Source organism: Phascolarctos cinereus, unplaced genomic scaffold (assembly GCF_003287225.1).
Source record: "Phascolarctos cinereus isolate Bilbo 61053 unplaced genomic scaffold, phaCin_HiC Scaffold_4;HRSCAF=312, whole genome shotgun sequence".
Taxonomy (NCBI): Eukaryota; Metazoa; Chordata; class Mammalia; order Diprotodontia; family Phascolarctidae; genus Phascolarctos; species Phascolarctos cinereus.
In genome coordinates this window covers 52,420,981-52,443,185 of record NW_027555847.1, presented here as the reverse complement: position 1 = coordinate 52,443,185, position 22,205 = coordinate 52,420,981, and the positions used below count along the sequence as shown (strand labels likewise).

Below are 22,205 nucleotides of genomic sequence, written 5' to 3'. Positions count from 1 at the left end.
AAATGCTGAAGAATATGAGGGGGAAATTTGTACACTAATGAACTACCGGTGGAGCAGTGAACAGATACAACCTTTCTGGAGAGCAATTTGGCCCAGCAATACCACTCCTAGGTCTGTATCTCAAAGAGATCAAAGAAAAAAGAAAAAGAACTTATATGAACAAAAATATGTATAGCAGCCCTTTTTGTGGTGGCAAAGAATTAGAAATCAAAGGGATGCTCATCAATTGAGGGGTGACTAGACAAGTTGTAACATATGATTATGATGGAATACTATTGTGCTGTAAGGAATGACAAGGGGGGTGGTTTCAGAAAAACATGGTAAGACTGATGCAAAGTGAAGTGAAAAGGCCAGGGAGATCATTGTGCACAGTAATGGCAATGTTATAATGATGATCAACTATGAAAAACTTGACTTCTCTGATCAGTACAATGATTCAAGACAATTCCAAAAGACTCATGATGAAAAATGCTATGCACCTCCAGAGAGAGAATTGATAAACTCTGAGTGCAAATTAAAGTGTAATTTCCTCACTTATTCTTTTTTCTTGCCTTAAAAAAATATGGCTCATATGAAAACATCTTTTGCATGATTTCACATGCATAATTGATATCATATTGCTTGCCTTCTCAGTGGGTTGGGGAGGAGGTGGAAAGGAGAGAGAGAATTTGGAACTCAGAATTTAAAAAGAAAAAAATGTTTAAAAAAATAGTAAATTAGAATGTTAAAAAAAATTATAGAAATCTTGAATAAGGAAAAGACCACAATATGTAAAAATGCTGTTTGGGTTACTAGTCCAAAATGGTTGAGTAACCAAGCCACTGCAATCTCATTCCCTTCTGGACCACTCCCTCACTCCAGGAGTAAGCAAAGATATCTCCTCCCTTCTATAGATAGCTTAATCATTTCTCAATAGAGAAAGGTGAATATTTGAGAGTTAGTTCCTAACGGATGGGGAAGCAATGATGTAAAAAAAACCAAGAGTTATTAATTGTAGAAAAATAGTTAAATATCACCCTTAATACATTTCCCTAAGAAAAGCCTTTTTGTCTTCCATCTGTCTTTCCAACAGGATTTTCCAAGCATTTTGGAAAAGACTTTTTAAAGAAAAATAGATATAAAGCATTTTTAATATGCCTCTACATTAGCAGTGGAATCTCTAGGTCAAAGGGTATGGATATTTTAGCCACTTTATTTGTATAATTAATTTCAAATCTGTTTCCAGAATGCTTGAACTAATTCATCACCTCACCAACAATGTATTAGTGTGTATATTTTTCTATAACCTCTTCATTATTGACCATTCTAATCTTTCTCATCTTTGCTAATTTTCTGGAAGTGAGATAAAACTGCAGGATTAGAGTTTTTCTTATTGTTAATGATTTAGAGTATTCTTATGTTTATTAGTTTGTAATTCTTTTGGAAAGTGCTTGTTCATATCCTCAGACTACTTATCTACTGGGGAATGGCTTTTGTTTTTATTTCTGTTCTCATTGTTAATATAGCATGGATAACAAGCCCTTATCAGATAAATTGGGGGTGGGGGATGGCTAGGCAATGGGGTTAAGTGACTTGCCCAGGGTCACATAGCTAGTTAGTGTCAAGTATGTGAGGCTGGATTTGAACTCAGGTCCTCCTGACTCTAGGGCTGTTGCTCTATCCACTATGCCACCTAGCTGCCCCAAGAGAAATTTGACACAAAGATTTTTTTTCTCCCATGATTCTATTACTAGATACTGAAAAGACTTTTTTAGAAAATCTAATACTCATTTCTATTAAAAACTCTAGAAATTATGGGAATGAATGGACCTCTCTTTAATGTAGTAAATAGTATTTATCTAAACCAAAGAGCAAAAGGGCAGCTAGGTGGCACAGTGGATACAGCACCAACCCTGGATTCAGGAGGACCTGAGTTCAAATCCAGCCTCAGACACATAACACTTAATAGCTGTGTGACCGTGGGCAAGTCACTTAACCCCCATTGCCTAACCAAAAAACAAAAATTTTAAAAAAATTTTAAAAAATTTTAAAAACCAAAGAGCAAACATTATATGTAATCTAAAGATACTTAGAGGCTTTCCCAATAAAATAGGGGTAAAGAAAGGATGTCCATTATCACTAATAGTGCCAGAAAACATAGTGCTTTAACATAGTGCTAGAAAAGCTAATTATAGTGATAAGACAAAGAAATTGAGGAAATAAGCAAAAACAAAGAGAAAATAAAAATTACCACATTTTGCAGATGATATGATGTACCTGGAGAACCCAGGTCAACTAGGAGTTAACTGAAATAATTAATCACTTCAACAAAGTTATAGAATATAAGACAAATCTACAAAATAATAAACATTCTTATATGTAACCAACAAATCCCACAAGATGAGCTAGAAAGAGAAATTTCATTAAAAATAAACATAGAAGCTATAAAATACTTGGAAATATATCTACAAAGATTCATCCTGGGACTATATGAATTTAATTATTACTCTTTGCAGAAATAAAACATCTATGGGCAACTAGGTGGTGCAGTAGATAGAGCACTGGTCCTGGAGAGACAGGAGGTCCTGAGTTTCAAATGTGGCCTCAGACACTTACTAGCTGTGTGACCTTGGGTGACTCACTTAACTCCATGGTCTAGCAAAAAAAAAGAAGAAATAAAACACCTAAATAATTGGAAAAACATTCATTGTTCATAGGTGTTTCAAATGAATATAATAAAAATGACAATAATGTCTACAATTTACTTAACCAGTGCTGTGCCATACTCCCAAAAGAATATTTTATATAGTCAGGGGAAAAAAATGAAGTTCATATGGAGGAAGAAAAAATTTTTTAAAAATCTCAAGGGTAATAATGAAAAAAATGAGAAGAAAGAGGGTCTATCAGTATCAGGTCTCCAACTGTACTACAAAGCAGTAATAGTTAAAATAACTTGGTACTGGTTAAAAAAGAAAGGGGTCTATCAGGGGAACAGATTATATATACAACATGCAGAAGGAAACAATCACAGTAGCATAGTGTTTGATAAACCCAAATATCCTAGTTACCGCAGAAAAGACTCACTATTTAATTAAAAAAAAACTGCTGGGAAAACTAGATAGCAGTCTAGCAGTAATTTGGCTTAGATCAATACTTCACACAATACACGAAGATAAGCTCTGAATGGATACAAGACCTAGCTAGAGATTAAATGTCGTATCATAAACAAAATAGGGGAGCAAGGAAGAAATTGCCATTTGAATGTATGGATAAGGGAAGAGTTCATAATTTAACAGGTGACAGAGAAGATCACAATGTTGATTAGGTAAAATTACAACAATTTTGCACAAACCAATCTAATGTAGCAAAAATTGAAAGGGAAACAAATAACCAGGGAGAAATCTTGCAATAAGTTTCTCTGATAAATGTCTCATTTCCAAGCTGCAAAAGGAACTGATTCAAATTAATCAGATTAAAAGCCATTCTCTAATAGATAAATTGTGATAGGATATGGACAATCAGTTTTAAAGGAAGAAATTCAAGCTGTCAACAATCATAGGGAAAAAACTCTAATTTACTAATAATTAGAGAAGTGCAAATTAAAGCAACTTTGAGATTCCACTAATCAAACTTAAAGATTTTTTTTTAAGGGTAGGAAATGATAGGTGTTGGAGGGGTTGTGGGGAAAAGGCACCCTGGTGCACTGTGGGTGGAGGTGTGAAATTGGTCCAGACATTCTGGAAAGCAATTTACCTAGAAAGTAAGTGAACTACATATTCTTTGATCCAACTGTACCACTGCTAGGCCAATATCCCAAAAGAAATAAAAAGAAACAGCAAATATTACATGTGTATGTAGCAAGAACTGTTCCCTACACGTAGAATTCAGATGTTGTGTGTGTCTCCAAGGGAGGCAGAATACACATCTCTAGCCTCTTCTCCCCCTACCTTTCTCCAAGGGATGCTTTGTTTCCTGCCAAGAGGAGAAGCAGGAGACTGGGAACAGAAGCTTGGCCATCCTGCTGTGCTTTCCCCAGAGAGAGGGGATACTAGGCTTGAATTATGCCCATCTGTTCTCTTAAACATTATTAGTCCAAGAGATATGGTTGTCGAGCTAAACTTATGATCACAATTTCTTGTTAAGGAAAGAGGACCACAAGCTTTATATCGGAGGCTTGACTCCCTTCCCACCAAATATCAGTTCTACAATGAATCCACATAGAAATTAGCAATGAAACTCATTTATCCAAGTCAATAGGAAAAAATTATAATCAGAGGAGGTACACATAGGAGAATATATCCCATTCAATACAAAGTGAATGAGCTCTTCTACAGAGTGAGATAATGTATCTCATCAGAGAGTTCTATATCTCACCAAAGGAGAAGTTCCTCCAAAGTCTCTAGTGTAACAAGCTGGGAATAAGGACATGATGGGGACTGCAAGCTCCTCTCATAATAGCTTCATCCCGAAGTCTTTTCCTTTTGGCAACCTGAAGTGGGATTGACATTATGTATCTTCTGTCACAAAGCTGGAAGTCAGAAGTACTAGAATCCCAGAGACTGAAGAGCCCAAAGAAACTGACAGGGCTCAAGAAACTTGAAAAGAGTGGACCTCTCCTCTTGTCAACTCTGTCCTGCCCCTCACACAGGCGTGAGACATTGCTCTGCACCAATAAGGGGCAAATCCCATACCAGGTGGGCATTGGGACTCAGATTACACGTATGAAAATATTTATATTGGCTCTTTTAATTTTCTTATGGCAGACTTTTATCATTGATATTTGATGCAAAGTTTCCCCTCCCCCCACCCCCTGCGCTTGATGTTTTTGCTTCTTATTTTAACTGCATTGATTTTTTTCCCCCGTGCTTTTTCATTTTGGGTAATAAAGGATATCATTTTTGTCCTTTGTGATCATCTTTATCCTTTGTTTGTTGAAGAAATCCTGCCCCTCATTCAAAATAACTAAAAACTGCATAAAATATTTGAAGAATCAATCTATCAAAGCACACAAGATGCTTGTATAGATTCAATTACAAAGTGATCCTTAAAGAAATAAAAAACAACTTAAATAACTGGAGGAACTCATGGCAGGGCTGTGTAAATGTAATAAAAATGATGATACTGCCTAGATTAAGTTATAATTTTGCTGGTATAGCAAACTATCAAAGGCATGTCTTATAGGACTCAACAATGAAAAGAAAAATAACGAAAGATAAGGAATATCAAGAGAAAAAATATTTTAAAAGGCAGAATGAAGGGAAAATAGTACTTCTACACCTCAAACTAGATTATAAATCCATAACCATTGACAGCATTTAGCACTGATTGAAAAATAGAGGTAGATCAATGTAACAGACTAAACAAGGGAAAACCGGAAACAGTGGAACTCAAAACCCAATATCCATAAATGCAAAAATGTAAATTACTTAAGAAAGGATTCCCTATTTGATTACATTGCTGGGAAAACTGGAAAATAGTCTGCAGAAACCAGGCTTAGACTATCACCTTATAACATATTCCACAAAATTCAAAATGGAATCATGACTTTAATATTAAAGATCCTATCACTAAAAAATTAGCAAAGAAGCAAGTCATACATCTTTCAGGACTATGGTTAGGAGATGTTTGGTTAACCAAACAAGGGATAGAGACAATTACAAAAGATAAAATAGGTAGGTTTTTTTTAAATAAGAAATCAAAAAAGGATTTGTTCAAGCAAAATTAATACATCTAGGAAAAGATATGGGAAAAATTTTTGTAGCAAATTTCTCTGATAAGGGTTTGATATCTAAGATACATAAACAACTAACTAATGCGTGTATGTATGCAAATCATTCCCTAATAGATAAGTGGTTAAAGGAGATGAACAAACAATTCTCAAAAGAGGAATTAGAAACTATTAGCAACCATATGAAAGAATAATCCAAATAATTACCAATTAGATAAATACAAAATAAAACAACCCTAAGGTTTAATTCATAGCCAGTAAATTGGTACAGATGACAAAAGATGAAGTAATAAATATTGGAGGGATTGTGGGAAGATAGCCACAATAGTTCATTGTTAGTAGAGCTGTAAATCACTATAACCACCTTGCAAAGCAATTTTAATTGTTCAAGTAAATGGTCTATAATATCCATACCCTTTGACTTGGAGATTCCACGACCTAGCATATGACCCAAGGAGATCACTGATAAGATGAAAATTTCCACATTCACCAAAATATTTGTAGTAGCACTTTTTGTATTAGCAAAGAATTGAAAACAAAATAGATGTCCACAGATAATGAAATGGTTAAATGAATTATGGTACATTAGTATAATGGAATATGATTGTGGTGTAACAGAATGATGAATGTGGTGACTACAAAGAAGCATGGAAAGACAATGTGAACAGATGCAACATAAAGTAAACAGAGCGAAGAAAACAATATACACAATGACTGCAACAAAAATGTAAATGGAAAGAAAAATCATCACAAAATAATAAAAACTGAGTGTTATAATATTAGAAGGAAAAAAAATGGCCCAAAGAAATATGAAAGGAAACTGCCACCCCACAGCTTTGCACATGTGGGAGGCCCAAGAGTGTGGAACACTGCATGTATTTTCAGACTTTTTCCATATTTTTATTGGTTTTGCTGGATTTTTCTCTTCTTCCTCTTTTTCTTTAAAAATATTCCTTGTTATATGGTATGACTCTGGTAAAAGGAAGGAGAAGGGATACTGGGAGAAAATTTTAGTGATCTAAAATAAAAATATATGAACAAAGATGTACTTTTTAAAAACCCAATAAAAATCTTCCTCCAGCCAGAATTATGATAGGTACCTCATTCTTTTTTTTTTTTTTATGGCGTGATATTTTATATTTCAGTGAAGTATCTATATGGAGTTTCTTGTGATATGTAGTGTAAGCTGCTGGTATAAATTAGATTTCTGCCAAATAGCTTTTCAGTTTTCCCAGCAGTTCCTATCAAAAAGAAAGCCCTTCCACAACCCTGAGATAACATTTCCCCTTGCTTCTGGTTCTTACTTGTCTCATCAGATCCACTGGAACTTTCCTATATTGTTAAGTACCAACTCTCTCTCTTTTTTAATTTTCAGATCTTTTTCACAAGAACAATTATCTAACCATACTCTCTTATTTTTTATTTTTGAAATTAAGTTTTAAATTTAGATGAAGATCTTTACATTTCTCTCCATTAAATTTCATCCTACTGTATTGGTCCAATGTTCTAAGTTGTTGAGATCTCTTTAGATCCTAACTACCATCAAGCACGTTAGCTTTGAGTCATCTGCAGATCTGACAAGCATGTCATGTATGACTTCATTACAGTCACTGATAAGAAGATTAAAACAGCACAGATCCAAGGACTAATGCCTGAGACATTTCACTAGAAAACTCCCTCCAAGTTAACATGAAACTATTAACAACTACTCTTTGGGTGAGGTCACCCAACCAGTTCTGAATGCTCCTAACTATTCTGTGTTGTCTAGCTCACAAAACTCCATTTTATCAAATGCGATCTAAAAATCCAATAAACTCAACAGGGCAGCACTTTGGTCTACCCATCAAACATCGCTGTCAGAAAAGGTTAGTTTGATAAGACTTTTTTTTTTTGACAATGAAACTTTCTTGATATTCACATCCCTTCAGTAATCCATCCTAGAATTTTGCCAGGAATCTCTGGTCTATGGTTTGTAGACTCTACTCTCTGTTCTTTTCTGAAAATTGGGACATTTGCCCTTCTCTAATCTTTCAACAATCCCCACCCCTTACTCTCTAACACACAGTCACAACTGCTTAGAAACTGTATCTTTCAAATAATAGAAACAGTTTTTTCTGTACCTGGGATCTAGTTCATTCAAACCTGATGTATTGAATTATTTGAGGACAGCTAGGTACTCTCTTATTACCTCCCTATTTATCATGGTTTTGAACTCCCTATTAGCCATTTCTTTTCTATCCTTCCTAATCTCCGAATCATTCTTCTTGCTAGAGAAAACAGAAGCAAAATGAGTTGAGCCTGCTTTTTAATTTTTTTAATAGCACCCGTACGACACTTAGCAGCTACTTCCTTGGATTGCTGTCGTTTGTGTAAACATGGGATATATCTTTATATCCGCTGTACTGTCTAACCTTTTGGTGTTCCCGTAGCAGATGCACAATAAATACCCATTGAATTAATGGCCAACCTGATGCCCTGGAGTTAGTTCCTGCACAAGTCTAGCAGATTCCGCAGATCTTTGGAGGAAAAGGTAAGATGCTATTATCTCAACCTTGACCTTCAGTTCACTCTTACCTTGTCTCCACCTCTCTACATTTTCCATGCTTTCCTTCCACAAAGGTGATCTGTTTCTCAGAGCAAGGATAAGTGGAGGTCACAAGATATGAGGGACAGCTCAAGCCATGACTCTTTACATGCCTTTCCTCTGGCCGGAGTTGATAACCCAGGAGGAGGAGCTCTACTGTGAGCCAGAAATAAATTGGAGAGTGGGGGAGAAAGGGAATTGAACTTAAGATTGCTTCTGGTCAGCTCTTGGGTCAGGAGAGCAAGCAGGCAAGTGATGCCCTAGAGATAGAAGGCTTTTAATGAGACATGAGAATAGGAGAAGCTGCTCCTAATTGGGGAGGGGTGGTAGAAGGTTTTTTTTTGGGGGGGGCTGTTGTTGTAAGAGTGGAAAGTTGGTGAGGCTCTTGATGATATCAGGGGGATGGAGGGGACCCTGACTGTTGGGGCTGGTTGTCTGAAGGATGTCTTGCTGAGGCAGAAAACAATTCCTAGGTAGGGTAGTTGATGTATGGATGGTGCTGGATTAGGGAGGGTAAGAGAAAGGGTAAAGCTCCCAGGCTGATCTAGTGTCAGAACTTAAGTTTCCTAAGTATTAGTAGAAGCCCTGACCTTTCTCCTAGCATTGGCTATAGGACAGTTTGGGGTGGAGATAGATTCCCTCAGGGGGAAATCAAAAGAAATGTGATTGCAGTAAGTTCTTTGAGTACAGTGTTGTCTGACAGCCAGGTAGGTGAAAAGGCTGTGGGGGAGCAGGGCCTTCCATATCTCAGTGAAAGACTCCTAAGCTCTTATGTAAGCAGCGTTTAGTTGGCTGGGGACTCTGCCCTCTGGAACAGAGTTCAGTTATGTTGTGTCTCTTTAGCTCTAATCCTGGATTTCCTGGACAGTTTGAATGTAGCAGGGGGACAGGCAGACATGGAGTGAGTGTCTGGGGGAGTGGTCAGAAATGGACTTGACCTAAGGACCCCTACTAAGGGAAGACTGAGCCAAGCATAGGCTTGAGACCTGGGAGGGTCTGGATGTCTAGACCAGATGTCTAAATTAGGAAATTCATTTCCTGACTTGGAGACAGTTGTTGCTAGTCAAGCAGCTAAGCCATGAAGCCAGTTGTAGGGATGTCAGGCTAGGGGAGGGAGGTGGAAGAGAGGTGTGGATGGTAATAGATTGCTTCTCATTGGTTTTGTTGCTGTAGCGCCATGAGGAAAACAAGTCCTAGAGCTTCCTCTGCTGGGGAGAGGTTTCCAGGGAGAGAAATGTGACTTGGTTGGAATGAGTGGTCTTTGTTTCCTTCATAGGTCTCAACCAGTACAGTTGACTAGGATGGAATACGCAATGAAGTCTCTCAGCCTTCTTTCTCCCAAGTCTCTTTCCAGGTGAGGCTCATCCCTATTCAAGTTTAACAAATCAATTTCCTGCCCACAAGAAGGCACACAGTAAGTAGATCTTGCTTGCCCTCTGGCAACTTATTTATGTTGTGATCCAAGCAAGGTGAAGTTCACCATGAAAATCTTCCCAAAATAAAGTCTGGGATAGACTTCAGAAGGAAGGGAGGGGTCATTTGACTGGGAAGAGAGGAAACAAGGTTAGAAGGTGGTAGAGGGTAAGTGAAGAAGCTGGGAGTTATAAAGAGGACCCATCCTTACTGTCCTATCTGGCTTTCCAGTTGGGTAGCGGTAAATACCTCTGTGGTGAAACAGCAGCTGTTGGCTGAAACGAGTTACGTGACCAAAGCCCTACCCTACCGAGTGAGCAATGCTGATCGGAGCATTCGGAAGGGGATCATGGCTGGTAGTCTCTTAGACCTCAGCCACAAGGTGAGAGACTATGTTAGATAGGCTAATCTTGGTAGTTGCAACTAATTAGCTTCTGTATTTAAAATATTGTCTTAGTGAGGCTAGTCATGAGTACATGTCTATATACAAGGCAAGAACGGCCCATGCCTACAGGAAACCCAACCCACCTCAAGCTAAAGGTGGTTTAAGATCTTTTGTGATTTCTTTCAGAACTGGAAGGAACCTTAAGTGACTTACTTTTAAAGCAATCTCTGTATTTCTCAGATTAAAAAGCAAGCAAACAAAACAAAAACAAAACAAAAAAACAACAGCCCCATAAAATGTAAGAGACCTGTCTGAATTAAAGGCTACTTTGCCAGGTTCTCTCGTGTCATGCATGCTTCTAGGGCACTTTCCCTTCTCAGTTTTTCTTGTATTTATTTGTCAATATGTTATAGTCCTCGGAGGAAAACAAAAGCTTCTTGAGGGCAGGAACTTCAAAAAAATCTTATTTTGGTTGATAGCTCTTTGTTTTTATAACACTTTCACTTTGACATTTATCTTTCTCTATGTGGATCTTATCCTTTGTAAGAGAGATTAGAAAGGGAAGGGGAAGCCATAATTCAGCGAAACCAACAAACATATCAGGTATTTTACAATATGTACAATATTCTGTACAGGTAATACCCCTTTCTCTTCCAACCTCCAAAGAAGAGAAAGAGGTGCATTTTTCAACTCTTCTCTAGAACTAGCTTAGTCATAATTTCAGGGCTGAAATTTTTCTTTTCTTTTTTCCCCCCATTATCGTCATGTGTATATTTTCTTGCATCATTTGATAAGCCTTAGACTGTTCTTGTCTTTATTAGACACACCACTGCCTTAAACTTGGTAGATGCTTAAATGTTTGAAATGAATTAGTGGCAGAGATGAGACTAGGATCCAGTCTCCTGACTTTTAGGTCTGTTCTACAGTACGTTTTTAGGCAGGCTATTGCTGACATATGGCTAAGTCCCTTCTACAACCCCAGGTCAAACCCTTTGGTCAAAGCTTGGTGTGAGGAAAAGACTTGGGGATCCCCTTTAGATGAGGGGTTCTTAACTTTTTTTGTGTAGTGGACTCCTTTGGCAGTTTAGTGAAACCTATGGATTCCTCAGAATAATGTTCTTAAATGCAAAAATATACAATTATAATGGACATCGGGTATATAAATACAGTTATCAGGAAATGTTTAAAATATATTTTAAAAATTAAATCCCATGTGAAGAACTCTTGCTTTTGACCCTTAAAAGGCTAGTGGGTTGGGCAACCTTTTGAAATTTGTCAATAATGACATCTAATAGTGTGGGTAATGTCCTAAACTCTATATACATTACTGGCCCTGGGAATACTTCTGGACTAATGGTAGACCCCATGAAGAAATTATCTTAGTCTAGTTTTCTAATGGTGGAAGAAAGTTACATGGAATAAATACTAAGAATATTTTAGACTAGGTGTCAAGGGACAAGTTCTGGTCCTGACTTTGTTGTAGTCACCAGTTGTAACTCTGGGCAAGTAGCTCAAGCTCTGTGTACTTTTCATGTCCTCACCTGTAAAATGGGGATAAAATTGGCCTATATCCAAAGTCTCTTCTAGCTCTATAGCCTTATCCTCAAGGAGACAGTTTCCAGCAAACTGGCCAGGACTAAGGAGGAAGGACATTTTAACTTCCCCAAAGAATGAATGGTACTTTGTGTAAACCTTGGTTGTATCATGGACCTCTTCTCCTTGGACCACTGTGATCTTTTTCATCCTTAGAGATGTCAACTGGCTTAATTTACACTTATTATGCACCCTGTAGAGGGATAGAATTCCAAGGCTGGGAAGAACTGAGGCCTGACTATCCTTATTAGAAAAGGATTGTCAGCGTAAAGCTGAAAAGAAATCTTAAAGGTCATCTAGTCCAAGCCCCTCACTTCCTAGTGGAAGAAACTGAGGCACAGAGAAGGAAGTGACTTTTTAATCCTGTCTAGTCTTGGATAAACTACACAACCTCAGTTGCTGAAAGTGGGCTAGATATCCTAAGGTCTCTTCAGCTTTAGATCCATGATCCTAAGTCAAAGTGAGATTTGAACCCAGTTGCTGACTCTAAAACCAACAGTATACTACATTGCTTCTTGGCTTTGAAGAAGAAATGACAAATTCCACTGTAGGGTCCAGAATTCCCCCGGCTGGGGAACCCTGTACCTCTCCCATAATGGTAGGGTGTTCTTTTGATACAAAAGGAAGAGGCCAAGGAGCTCCAGATTGATTATGGGTTTAATCAATCATTACGAATACTTAGAAAACAGGGGCAATCTTCAGTATGGGGCAGCAGCCAGACAGTTCAGTGAATGCCTGCTGAAGAACTCCCCAAATCGCCATGGTAATTATAGAAAACAATCAAAGATGGGGAGGAGCTAGAGAGCACATCACTACTGGTGGGTGGATATTTTTAGTTTTCTGCTTAGTAATGGGCTTGGGCATTAAGACAATGTTAGGCCCAAACATAAGTTTGTGTATTGATCATGTATAGGTCACGTAAGGGTCACAATATTCTTGTTATGGCTTTCATAGATCATAGTGTCTTAAATTATGAGTCACTGTCTAAATTATGATTCAGTATCTAAGTTATGATTTGTTAACAGGTCACCATGTCCTGACTTCTACCTTTCACAGAGTTTAAGTTTTATGGCTTTTCACTTATTACCATATTTTATGGCTTTTCCCCAATGGGAACATTCCAGGCACACTATTCCTTTTTCCCTTTCTTCTTATATATTCTTATATATAATTATTCTTATATATCCTCCTTCATTCTCATTCTGTAAAATTTAGCTGTGATTAAAAGCAAGATGAATAAGGCCAATAATTATGCTTCTTGCCTTCTTCTTAAAGGGAGAGGGCAAGGGAAAATAATTATCTATCCTTCCCCTCACCCCCAGACAACCAAATTTAGCGAAGTCAATTAAGAGTTAAGCTCCTTTTCTCTTTAGAGCCTCTTCTAGACTACAAAGGAAACTCTACAAACCCCGGCAAGTCTGGCTATCTTTTATAGTTGTCAAACACTGTTGGATCAGTTACCTTAAGGGGAATTCTCCCCCCTCACCTTTTCTCCCTCCTCCCAGGCTTCACTTGGAGCCTGTATGCACCACATTCTTAATGTGATTCTAGCAAATGCTGTTTTTGTTTGGACGATAGCAAAATCCTGTATCAAAGCACACTTAGAGTTACCTGGGGTTCTAAGAGACTGAATCGCTTAATCAATGTTAGCATGGCTTAGAGATTAGTACTTGAACCCATATCTTCTGGATTCTAAGGAGAAGCTTCCATGACAAGATAACTAGCTTGTCACAAACTAGTACATATGGCACAAGAAGTGATGACTGACTGCTTGGTTTTCTTTTTCTGTATCTGATAACAATGTTAAAAAAAAAACAAACCAGGTTTGAACCTCTTGGTATAGGGGCAAAGAGCCCTACACATAATGCCCCTAGTTCTGACAGGATCAATAACCAGCTCAAATCCTATTTAATATACTCTACTTAAGAAGGCAGAAGCTTGTGGTACATCTTGGATCACAATAGCAATAATAATGACAATTTACATATCACTTTAAGGTTTGCAAAGTACTTTATATAGTCTCATTTTATTCTCATAAGAACTCTGAGAGGTAGGTGCTATTATTATCCCCATTTTACAGATGAAGAAACTGAGGCAGACAGTTAAATTTCCCAGGGTCACATAGCTAGTACGTATGTGAAGTTAGATTGTGAACTTGGGTCTTCTTGACTCAAGGCCCAGCACTCTATCCACTGCACCATCTAGCTGCCTCTAGAAAATTAATGAACAATTCCAGTAGTGAGCTGAAGACAGTTGGGGTACAGCTTCTAAATTTCATTTTTTCCTTAGTAACTCTCCCAAACGTTGCCTGGAGACCCGGTGTGAAACAAGTAGAGGTGGATTTGTTTCTCTATATACTACTTTCTATACTGTCCTGTGTTTTTCAAAATTACCATCATGGTTAATTTCAGAATTTTCTCTGATCTCTTCTGCGTGAACACCACGCACATCTCCCCCTCTCCCCCACTCCTCCAAGGAAATACTGGCAACATTGTAAAGGTGAAGAAATAGAATTCAGACAATGATTCACTTCCCAGGGAAAGAAACTTTGTCTACACTATTGAATCTGGTAACTTTGTTCGAGTACTTAAGTCACAACTGGCCAGACTTGTTACAATGAAGACAGTAAGAGCATTGGACTTAAAGAGAGGAGATCCATCTTGATTCTGTCCCATTTCTACCATTAACTTCCTCTTCCTCCCTTTAGGGAGCTAGTCTAGCTTATCTCTCTAGTTCAAATATGTAACAGTCAGAGCTATTTAAGACCCTTATTGTATGAAATGACTGACATAATATCATTTGTGGACATGTCATATCTTTGCATTAGACTACAGTTAAAATGATACGAGAATCTACCACAAAGTAGAGGTGGGGAAGAATCCCCAGTAGACTAAAAGGGAGACACTGTTCTCCCCACCCCCTCTCCTTTTTTGGCAGCCACTAAACATATATGGCTTCATTTAGCAAAATGCTAACATGCAAAACTTTTATAAGAAGCTTATTCATAAATTCAGATTTTATACATTTATATTTTTTTTTAGCAAGGCAATTGGGGTTAAGTGATTTGCCCAGAGTCACACAGCTAATAAGTGTTATGTGTCTGAGGCCGAATTTGAACTCAGGTTCTCCTGACTCCAGGACCGGTGCTGTATTTACTACACCACCTAGCTGCCCCTATACATTTGTATTTTTAAAAAATAACATGAATAAACATGGAAAGTATATCCTAGTTAGTGTTTTTAAGATTAAGAACTCCTCTCTTGACTACAAAATTATATTGAAACCTAGGCAGGATTTCAAACATTCTAAAATATTGCCTTGGGTGTAGGAGGGGCTTTACCTGTGATTCTCTGAAGCCTTAGCCAGCAAACAGTATTATGGGCAATACTGTTTTCTTTTTCTTTTCTTTTCTTTTTTTTTGGCTGGGTAATGGGGTTAAGTGACTTGCCCATAGTCACACAGCTAGTAAGTGTTATGTGTCTGAGGCCGGATTTAAACTCAGGTCCTCCTGAATCCAGGGCTGGTGCTCTATCCACTGCACCACCTAGCTGCCCAGCAACACTGTTTTCTAAGACGTACTCCTTCCAGTACTTTTTCTACGACGCAGTAATTTCATGTCTCATACCAGCCTACAGTCAACTGTTTATTTTGCTTTTTCTGGACATCTAACTATATAGTTTATAGAGGATAATAACAGCTAGCACTGACACATAGTTCTTATTCTCTGCTGAACTAAATGCTTTACAAATATGATCTCATTTGATCCTCACAACAGCCTTGAGAAGTAGGTGCTATTATTATCAACACTTTACAAATGAGGAAACTGAGGTAAACTGTGGTTAATTGACTTGCCCATAGTCACATAGCTAGTAAGTGTCTGAGGCTGGGTATGAACTCAGGTCTTCCTGACTCCAGGCCCAGTGGTCTATCCGCTGTACCACCTAGTTGATGGAAAGCTTTCGAGCTGAGACACATCTTAGAGACCATTTAGGGACTGCCATTTTTCATCTTTATACCCCCAGCACTTGGCACTTCTGTTGAACTGACTAACTAGTTGATATCTTGATTTCTGTTCAGGATGGGAAGGGAAGCAGGGGAAAAGAAGAGGAGAAAGGTCTGGTCATAGTCATGCCTCTCTTTCCCTAGGTACAAGAAGCTCTATCAGTGGTAGGCACCTTCTCCCTGGTTCTGGAAGAAGACGGTACTATCATAGAAACAGAGGAGTATTTCCAGACACTAAATGAAGACACAGTTCTCATGGTCCTCGAGAAGGGGCAGAAATGGCGACCAGCATCCAACCAGGTAAACCAAGGCAGGGGGACACAAGGGGAAAGAGAAGATAAAACTCTGGTGGTGGCAGAAGCTATCTGCTAACTGCTCTTATCCATATCCTAACTAACCAGCCTACCTCCATGACCTGTAATGTTCATTTTAGGGGTCTGGATATGAGCTCTCACTCTCTCAAAAGCCTTCTAAGAGGATGGATGTGGCCTCTGTGACCTTTGACTTATACAAAGCAAGTCCAGATGACTTCATTGGCTGCCTGAATGTGAAAGCAACACTGTATGGCAACTATACACTATCCTATGATCTGCACTGCTATGGGGCCAAGCGCATCATGAAGTGAGTAGTTTGGGGGAAGGCAGCTCAGCTTACCAGGCACATTCATCTACTTCTGGTCTAATTTAAGTCAACAAGTATTTGCACAGCTAACACGAACACAGTACTATCCTAGATGCTGAGATACAAAAGCATAAGATACGCTCCCTGATCTAGCTTTCCAGCCAAAGTGGCTGCCTAGTTGTTCCTCAAACACGGCATCATATCTCCCACCTTGGCACAGGTGCATGCATACCTTCTTCACCATTTCCTTAGAATACCTGGCTTCCTTTAAGGCTTAGCTCAGGAGGAGACTTCTATATGAGGTCCTTCCTGATTCCTGTCCAGCCCAGTTATCTCTCCTTCCTGATCGTTGTTGTTCAGGCATTTCTGTAGTGTCTAACTCTTTATGATCTCATTTGGGGTTTTCTTGGCAAAGGTACTAGAGTGAGTTGCCAGTTACTTCTCCAACTCATTTTATAGATGATGAAACTGTAAACAAACAGGATTTTTGTAAGGCAAACAGGATTAAGTGACTTGCCCAAGGTCACGTAGTTAGTAAATGTCTGAGGACAGATTTGAATTTAGGAAGATGACTATTCCTGATTCCAGACCCAGCACTCTATTCACTGTGCCACCTAGCTGCTTCTTCCTGATACTACTTTGCATTTTCCTTTCTGTATCTATGTAAGCAGCTAAATGTTGCAATGATTAGAGTGCTGGACTAGGAGTCAGAAAGTCACTTAACTACTTAACTTCAGTCTTCACATCTGTAAAATGGGGTAATAACAATACCTACCTCATAGATAGTTAGGACCATAATATATGTAAAGTGCTTTACAAATCTTAAAGCATTATATATGCACTAGCTATTATGATGATGATGTTGATGATGATAATAATAATAATGGTAATGTTATGTTGTAGCCACTTTGTAAAACTAATCATTTACTATAACTTCCTTGAAGCTAGAGACTATTTAATTTGTCTCTGTATCCCTAGTGTCTTACACTCAAAAGATATTCACTAAAATGTTTGAAAGAGTTTTACATTCTAGTTGAAGAGACAAGATGTTAATTTTCTCTGCTTGAGTATAACTACAGGCCATGTGGGCTTTTAAGGCCACAAGTGCCTTAGATTAGTGGTGTCCAACTCAAATAGAAATAGGGACCACTGATCCATAGAGAAGGATCCTTGCAGGCAGCATATTGACTTAGTTTTAAAATGTAATGTCAATTGTTGTATTGTGTTTTTATTTGTTTTGTTAAATACTTCCCAAACATTTTAATGTGGTTCTGTAACCTGAAGTGTTGGCCAGCTGGCCACATGTTTGACACCTCTGCCTTAGATGGTAGAGGGAGAGCTATCTATGAGCTGGGGAGATGGAAGAAGGTTCTGCTGGATAAGGTGGCATTTAAGCTGAGCCTTAAAAAAAAGAATTAGGTAGATAAAATGAAAGAGGGAGGGTGACCATGAGGAGTGTCTCCAAACTTAAGAGGTCTTTATCATGACAAATTTATGAATGAGTGAACTGAGGAAGGGCAGGAACAGGCCAAGATGCATGACTGAATGGAAAGGTGAAAGTTGTCCTAAGCCTGGCTATTAGACTGGCACAATCGATCTAGTACCAGCAGAGGGATTACTAAAGAACGGGTTTACTTCACTCATACACATACAGAAGTTGAATCTAAAAGAACGATACATGTTAGTGGCTCTCGTTCACTTGAATGAACTTCTCTTGTTTTCCTTTCCCCCATGGAGATGATGCTTTCATGAACATACAGTACAGAACCATCCAATATGAGGAGGCATAAGGCTCCCTCCTCCATGGGGCAGCCTTCTCTTTCTAGAGGATTACTAGAAACCACATTACCAGTACAAAGTCTTCAGTTATGCATGAAACAAAAATCGTTAGCTACCTACACAGGAGCAGGGCTCCTGTCCATCAGCATCCCCTAATTCCCAGTGGCTTTTATTTCATTCTGCTCCAAAGCCTGAAAACTTTCTCCTTGAAATCCTAGCTGCCCCCTCAACCCTGCTTCCTCCCTTGTATATAGACCTGCACATAGCCTACTTCAAAAACTGTGAATTTTCTTATTCCCCTCTTCCCATGATAGCCCAGCTGACCCCTTGACTTGTGAAAGCTTTGCAGAAGTCACTTATCTTTATCATCATTCCAAAATGTGAAGAATGTCGCTTGAAAATTTTCCTTTGTGCCCTGGCCAAGGGTGCATTTTATATTGCCTGGCTGAAAGAGCAGTAATCAGGAAGAGCCTGAAGTCTGGGGTCCCAAAGCCTGGACTCAAAATTTGCTATGATGAAAATAAAAGCTCACCTTAAGCTGGATATCAATATCCCACTAATGCCTGAAGATTTCCCTCTGTCCAGGGCAGGCATTCTTAGAGTGTGTGTGTGTGTGTGTGTGTGTGTGTGTGTGTGTGTGTGTGTGTGTGAGATAGACTGTTTGGTGAAGCCTAGCAACTCTTTCTTAGGATAATGTTTTTAAGTAAATAAAATAAACATATAGAATTACAAAGAAAACCAATCATGATGAAATAGTTGTTAAAATATTAACAACAAATTCATAGATCCCAGGTTAAAATCCCCTGGTTTAGGGAGGACTGGAAGGAAAAGATTTAATGTAGCTCAGGTGAAGATTGGAAACAGTCAGCAAACATTTATTAAGTACTCTCTATGTGCCAGGCAACATGGAAAGTGCTAAAGATACAAAGAAAGGCAAAACAGTTCATGTCCTCACGGAGCTTCCATGCTAATGGGGGAGATAGCATACAAACAACCACGTACATACAAAAGAAATTGGAAGTCATCTCAGAGGAAAGGCACTAGCGTTAAGGGGAACATGAAAAGGTTTCTTGCAGAAGATGGGATTTCAGCTGAAACTTGAAGGAATACAAGAGGCAAAGATGAGGAAGAAGAGCATTCCAGGCATAGGAGATGGCCAGCAAAAATGCAGAGAATTGGGAGATAAAATATCTGATGCAAGACACCCCAAGGAAGTCAGTGTCCCTGGATCTCAGAGTATTCACAGTACTCAGGGGAGTAAGACTGGAAAGGTAGGATAGGGCCAGCTTATGAAGGGCTTTGAAAACCAGAAAATTTTGTACTTTATCCTGGATATAATAGGTAGCCGCTGCAATTTATTGAGTGTGGGGAGTGGGGTGGGTCAGGGAATAGGAATGATTTGTGGGAAGTAGACTTGTACTTGTACATATATATATATATATACATATATATATATGTTTGCTTTTTTGGTGAGGCAGTCAAGGTTAAGTGACTTGCCTAGGGTTACACAGCTAGTGAGTGTCAAATGACTGAGGCAGGATTTGAACTCAGTTCCTTCTGACTCTATCCACTGCACCGCCTAGCTGCCCCAATAGACTTGTATTTTAAGATCAGTCTGACAGTTGAGTGGAGGATGGACTGGAGTGGGGAGAGGCATTTGGCAAGCAGACCAACCAGTAGGCTCTTGTAGTAGTCTAAGCATGAAGCGGTAAGTACTATGCCACAGTAGTTGCAGTGTCAGAGGACAGAAGAGGACATATAGAAGAGATACTGTGAGAATAGAATCAGCAGGATGTGGCAATGCACTGGACAGCGGTGGGGAAGGGTTGTGGTTCCGAGAGAATCAGGAGTTGAGGGTGATATCTAGGTTTTGGGCCTGTGTCACTAGGAGGATGGTAGTATCCTTGACAGTAATATGGAAGTGTGGAAAAGGGAAGGGTTTGGGGGCAAAGATATCGAGTTCAGTTTTGGACATGTTGAGTTTAAGGTGTCTGACACAGGACATCCAGTTCAAGATGTCCATTCTTGGGGATGCCAGACTGGGACTAGATCGATAGCTCTCAGACACGCTCTCCTTCCAGCATTGCCCTTCAAGTGACATTTGTGTTTTCCCCCTCTTCCTCCTCCCTACCCTCTCTACTCAGGGAAGCTCTCCGATGTGCACTCTTCAGCATGCAGGCCACTGGTCATGTCCTTCTGGGGACCTCCAGCTTCATACAATACCTCCTTGAAGACACAGAGAAGCCACAGGCCCTGGAGAGGGGCATGCTACCTCTCCCAACAAAGTTCAGAGTCCCTTCCCTTATGAAACTGCTACAGTGAAGCCTCAGGCCAAACACTGAACTGCAGAGAGCCCAGAGTGCTCCTAACTGCCTGGGAGTATTTTCACCAGGGTTTCTGCCAGTATATCCAGTCTTTCCACCCTCCCACCATTATACCACAAAGTCAGAGGAAGAGCATAAGCAGTGGGGCAGTGGGTGTGGACTGAAGGGGAGGCTGTGGGCTTTGTTGTTCCTTTTCCCCTATCTCTGCCCCAAAGAGTCTGGCCAACCCCTTACCATAGTCCTCTGGGACCCATGATCACTGTAACACATATCCCTGAATATGCACGTCCCTGTTTTTGCCTCACTCCAGCGTTGCCTCATATTGTCATAAATTAAACCCATCATGGTGGGATACATTTGTAATATGTAACTTATGGAAATTACACCTTCCTTGTTTCTTTTTCTTGACAATTTTGTAACTACATGTGAATCTACAGGGTTGGGTGACTACGTGAGCAGAGACCCATAGGCTGTGAATTTGACAGCTGCAACAAGTTGGGACCACTCCCTGCACCACTGGAATAAGAGCTTCTGGAATTTGAGGAGTTTGAATAAGAGGAGCCTGAAAAAGATCAGCCTTTTCCCATTTCAACTCCTTCACTTGGTGGCAAATGTGTACGTGGGTGTTAAAATAAGCACCCTCATTACGAATGGGGGAAAAGGGGAGCCCACCCACAAAACAAGTGTTTCAAAGCAAGTTTATGAAAGATTTTTCTTTGTAGCTAGATGGAGACAGGAGTAGGATGCTTTGGGGCTCGTTATCTATGTCCAGATCGGGGTGACAGTGTCACTGCTCTCTACGTTGAAGTGGTATGAGGGTATCAGAGATAGCTCCCCAGACTTGTACAAAGTAATGCAGAGGGAATTGAGTAGAAACAATCTATACAATATCAGCAATATTGAAAAACAAACAAATAGGAAAGATTTGGGAACTCTGATCAACACAATGACCAACCACAATTCCAGAAGACTCAAGGTAAATCATGCTACTCACTCAGAATGCAGACTGAGGCATTATATATATGTGTATATACATACATACATGTACATATACATATACATACATACATATACATATACATAGAGATAGATAGATAGATAGATAGATACATACATACATACATACATACATACATACATACATACATACATACACACACATACATATATCATCTATCTTTTTTGGACATGGCCAATGCAGGAATTTATTTTGTACGTATTTGTAGCAGGTTTTGTTTTCCTTGTTTTCTTATTTGGAATGAAGGTGAGGAAGAAAGGATGCAGATCTGAAAATAAAATTTACAGTTTTGTTTAAATGCTTGGCCAAAAAAAATTGCTTCCTAACTTTCCTTTTTTTTTTTTTAAAGGGGAAACATTCTATTTTGTGTGGTTGTGGTTTGTCCTTCATTCTCGAAGAGGACCATGACATCAGGGAGATGATGACATGATGTTCATTGAATTGGATTTGAGAGAGGCTTGTGCAAAATGTCCAGCCTCACTTTCTCCTCCAGAGCCATCTGGGTCCAGTGGCCAGATATAGATCAAGATGACTGGAGATGGCCCAGTATACAGTGGGAGACCTTGCCTTTTTAAGCTAAGATCTTTCCGAGTTCTCATTTTGAGTGAGGCAACACACCTTCAGTGAATGGGTGTTGAAGAACCGTTGAAGAAGTGAGTCAAGGGGATGGCCCCTTTAATAACAATAATGAAAAAATAAATCTTAGGTGTGTTACAGATACACTTGGGGTGGGGGTAGGGGGCAAAAATTTCTAGGAAGGGTAATGGATAAAGAGTAAG

At 39.1% G+C, this 22,205-nt stretch overlaps 1 protein-coding gene across 1 annotated transcript; it reads left to right on the top strand.

The window, feature by feature from the left end:
• The first annotated feature begins 9,111 nt into the window (after positions 1-9,111).
• Positions 9,112-21,732, top strand: CIDEC (cell death inducing DFFA like effector c). Its single transcript, XM_020981337.2, has 6 exons — positions 9,112-9,192; positions 9,568-9,645; positions 9,936-10,086; positions 15,829-15,984; positions 16,118-16,305; positions 20,229-21,732. The coding sequence occupies exons 1-6, from the start codon at positions 9,188-9,190 to the stop codon at positions 20,404-20,406; spliced, it is 756 nt and encodes a 251-aa protein (XP_020836996.1). The 5' UTR covers positions 9,112-9,187; the 3' UTR covers positions 20,407-21,732.
• The last annotated feature ends 473 nt before the right edge of the window (positions 21,733-22,205 follow it).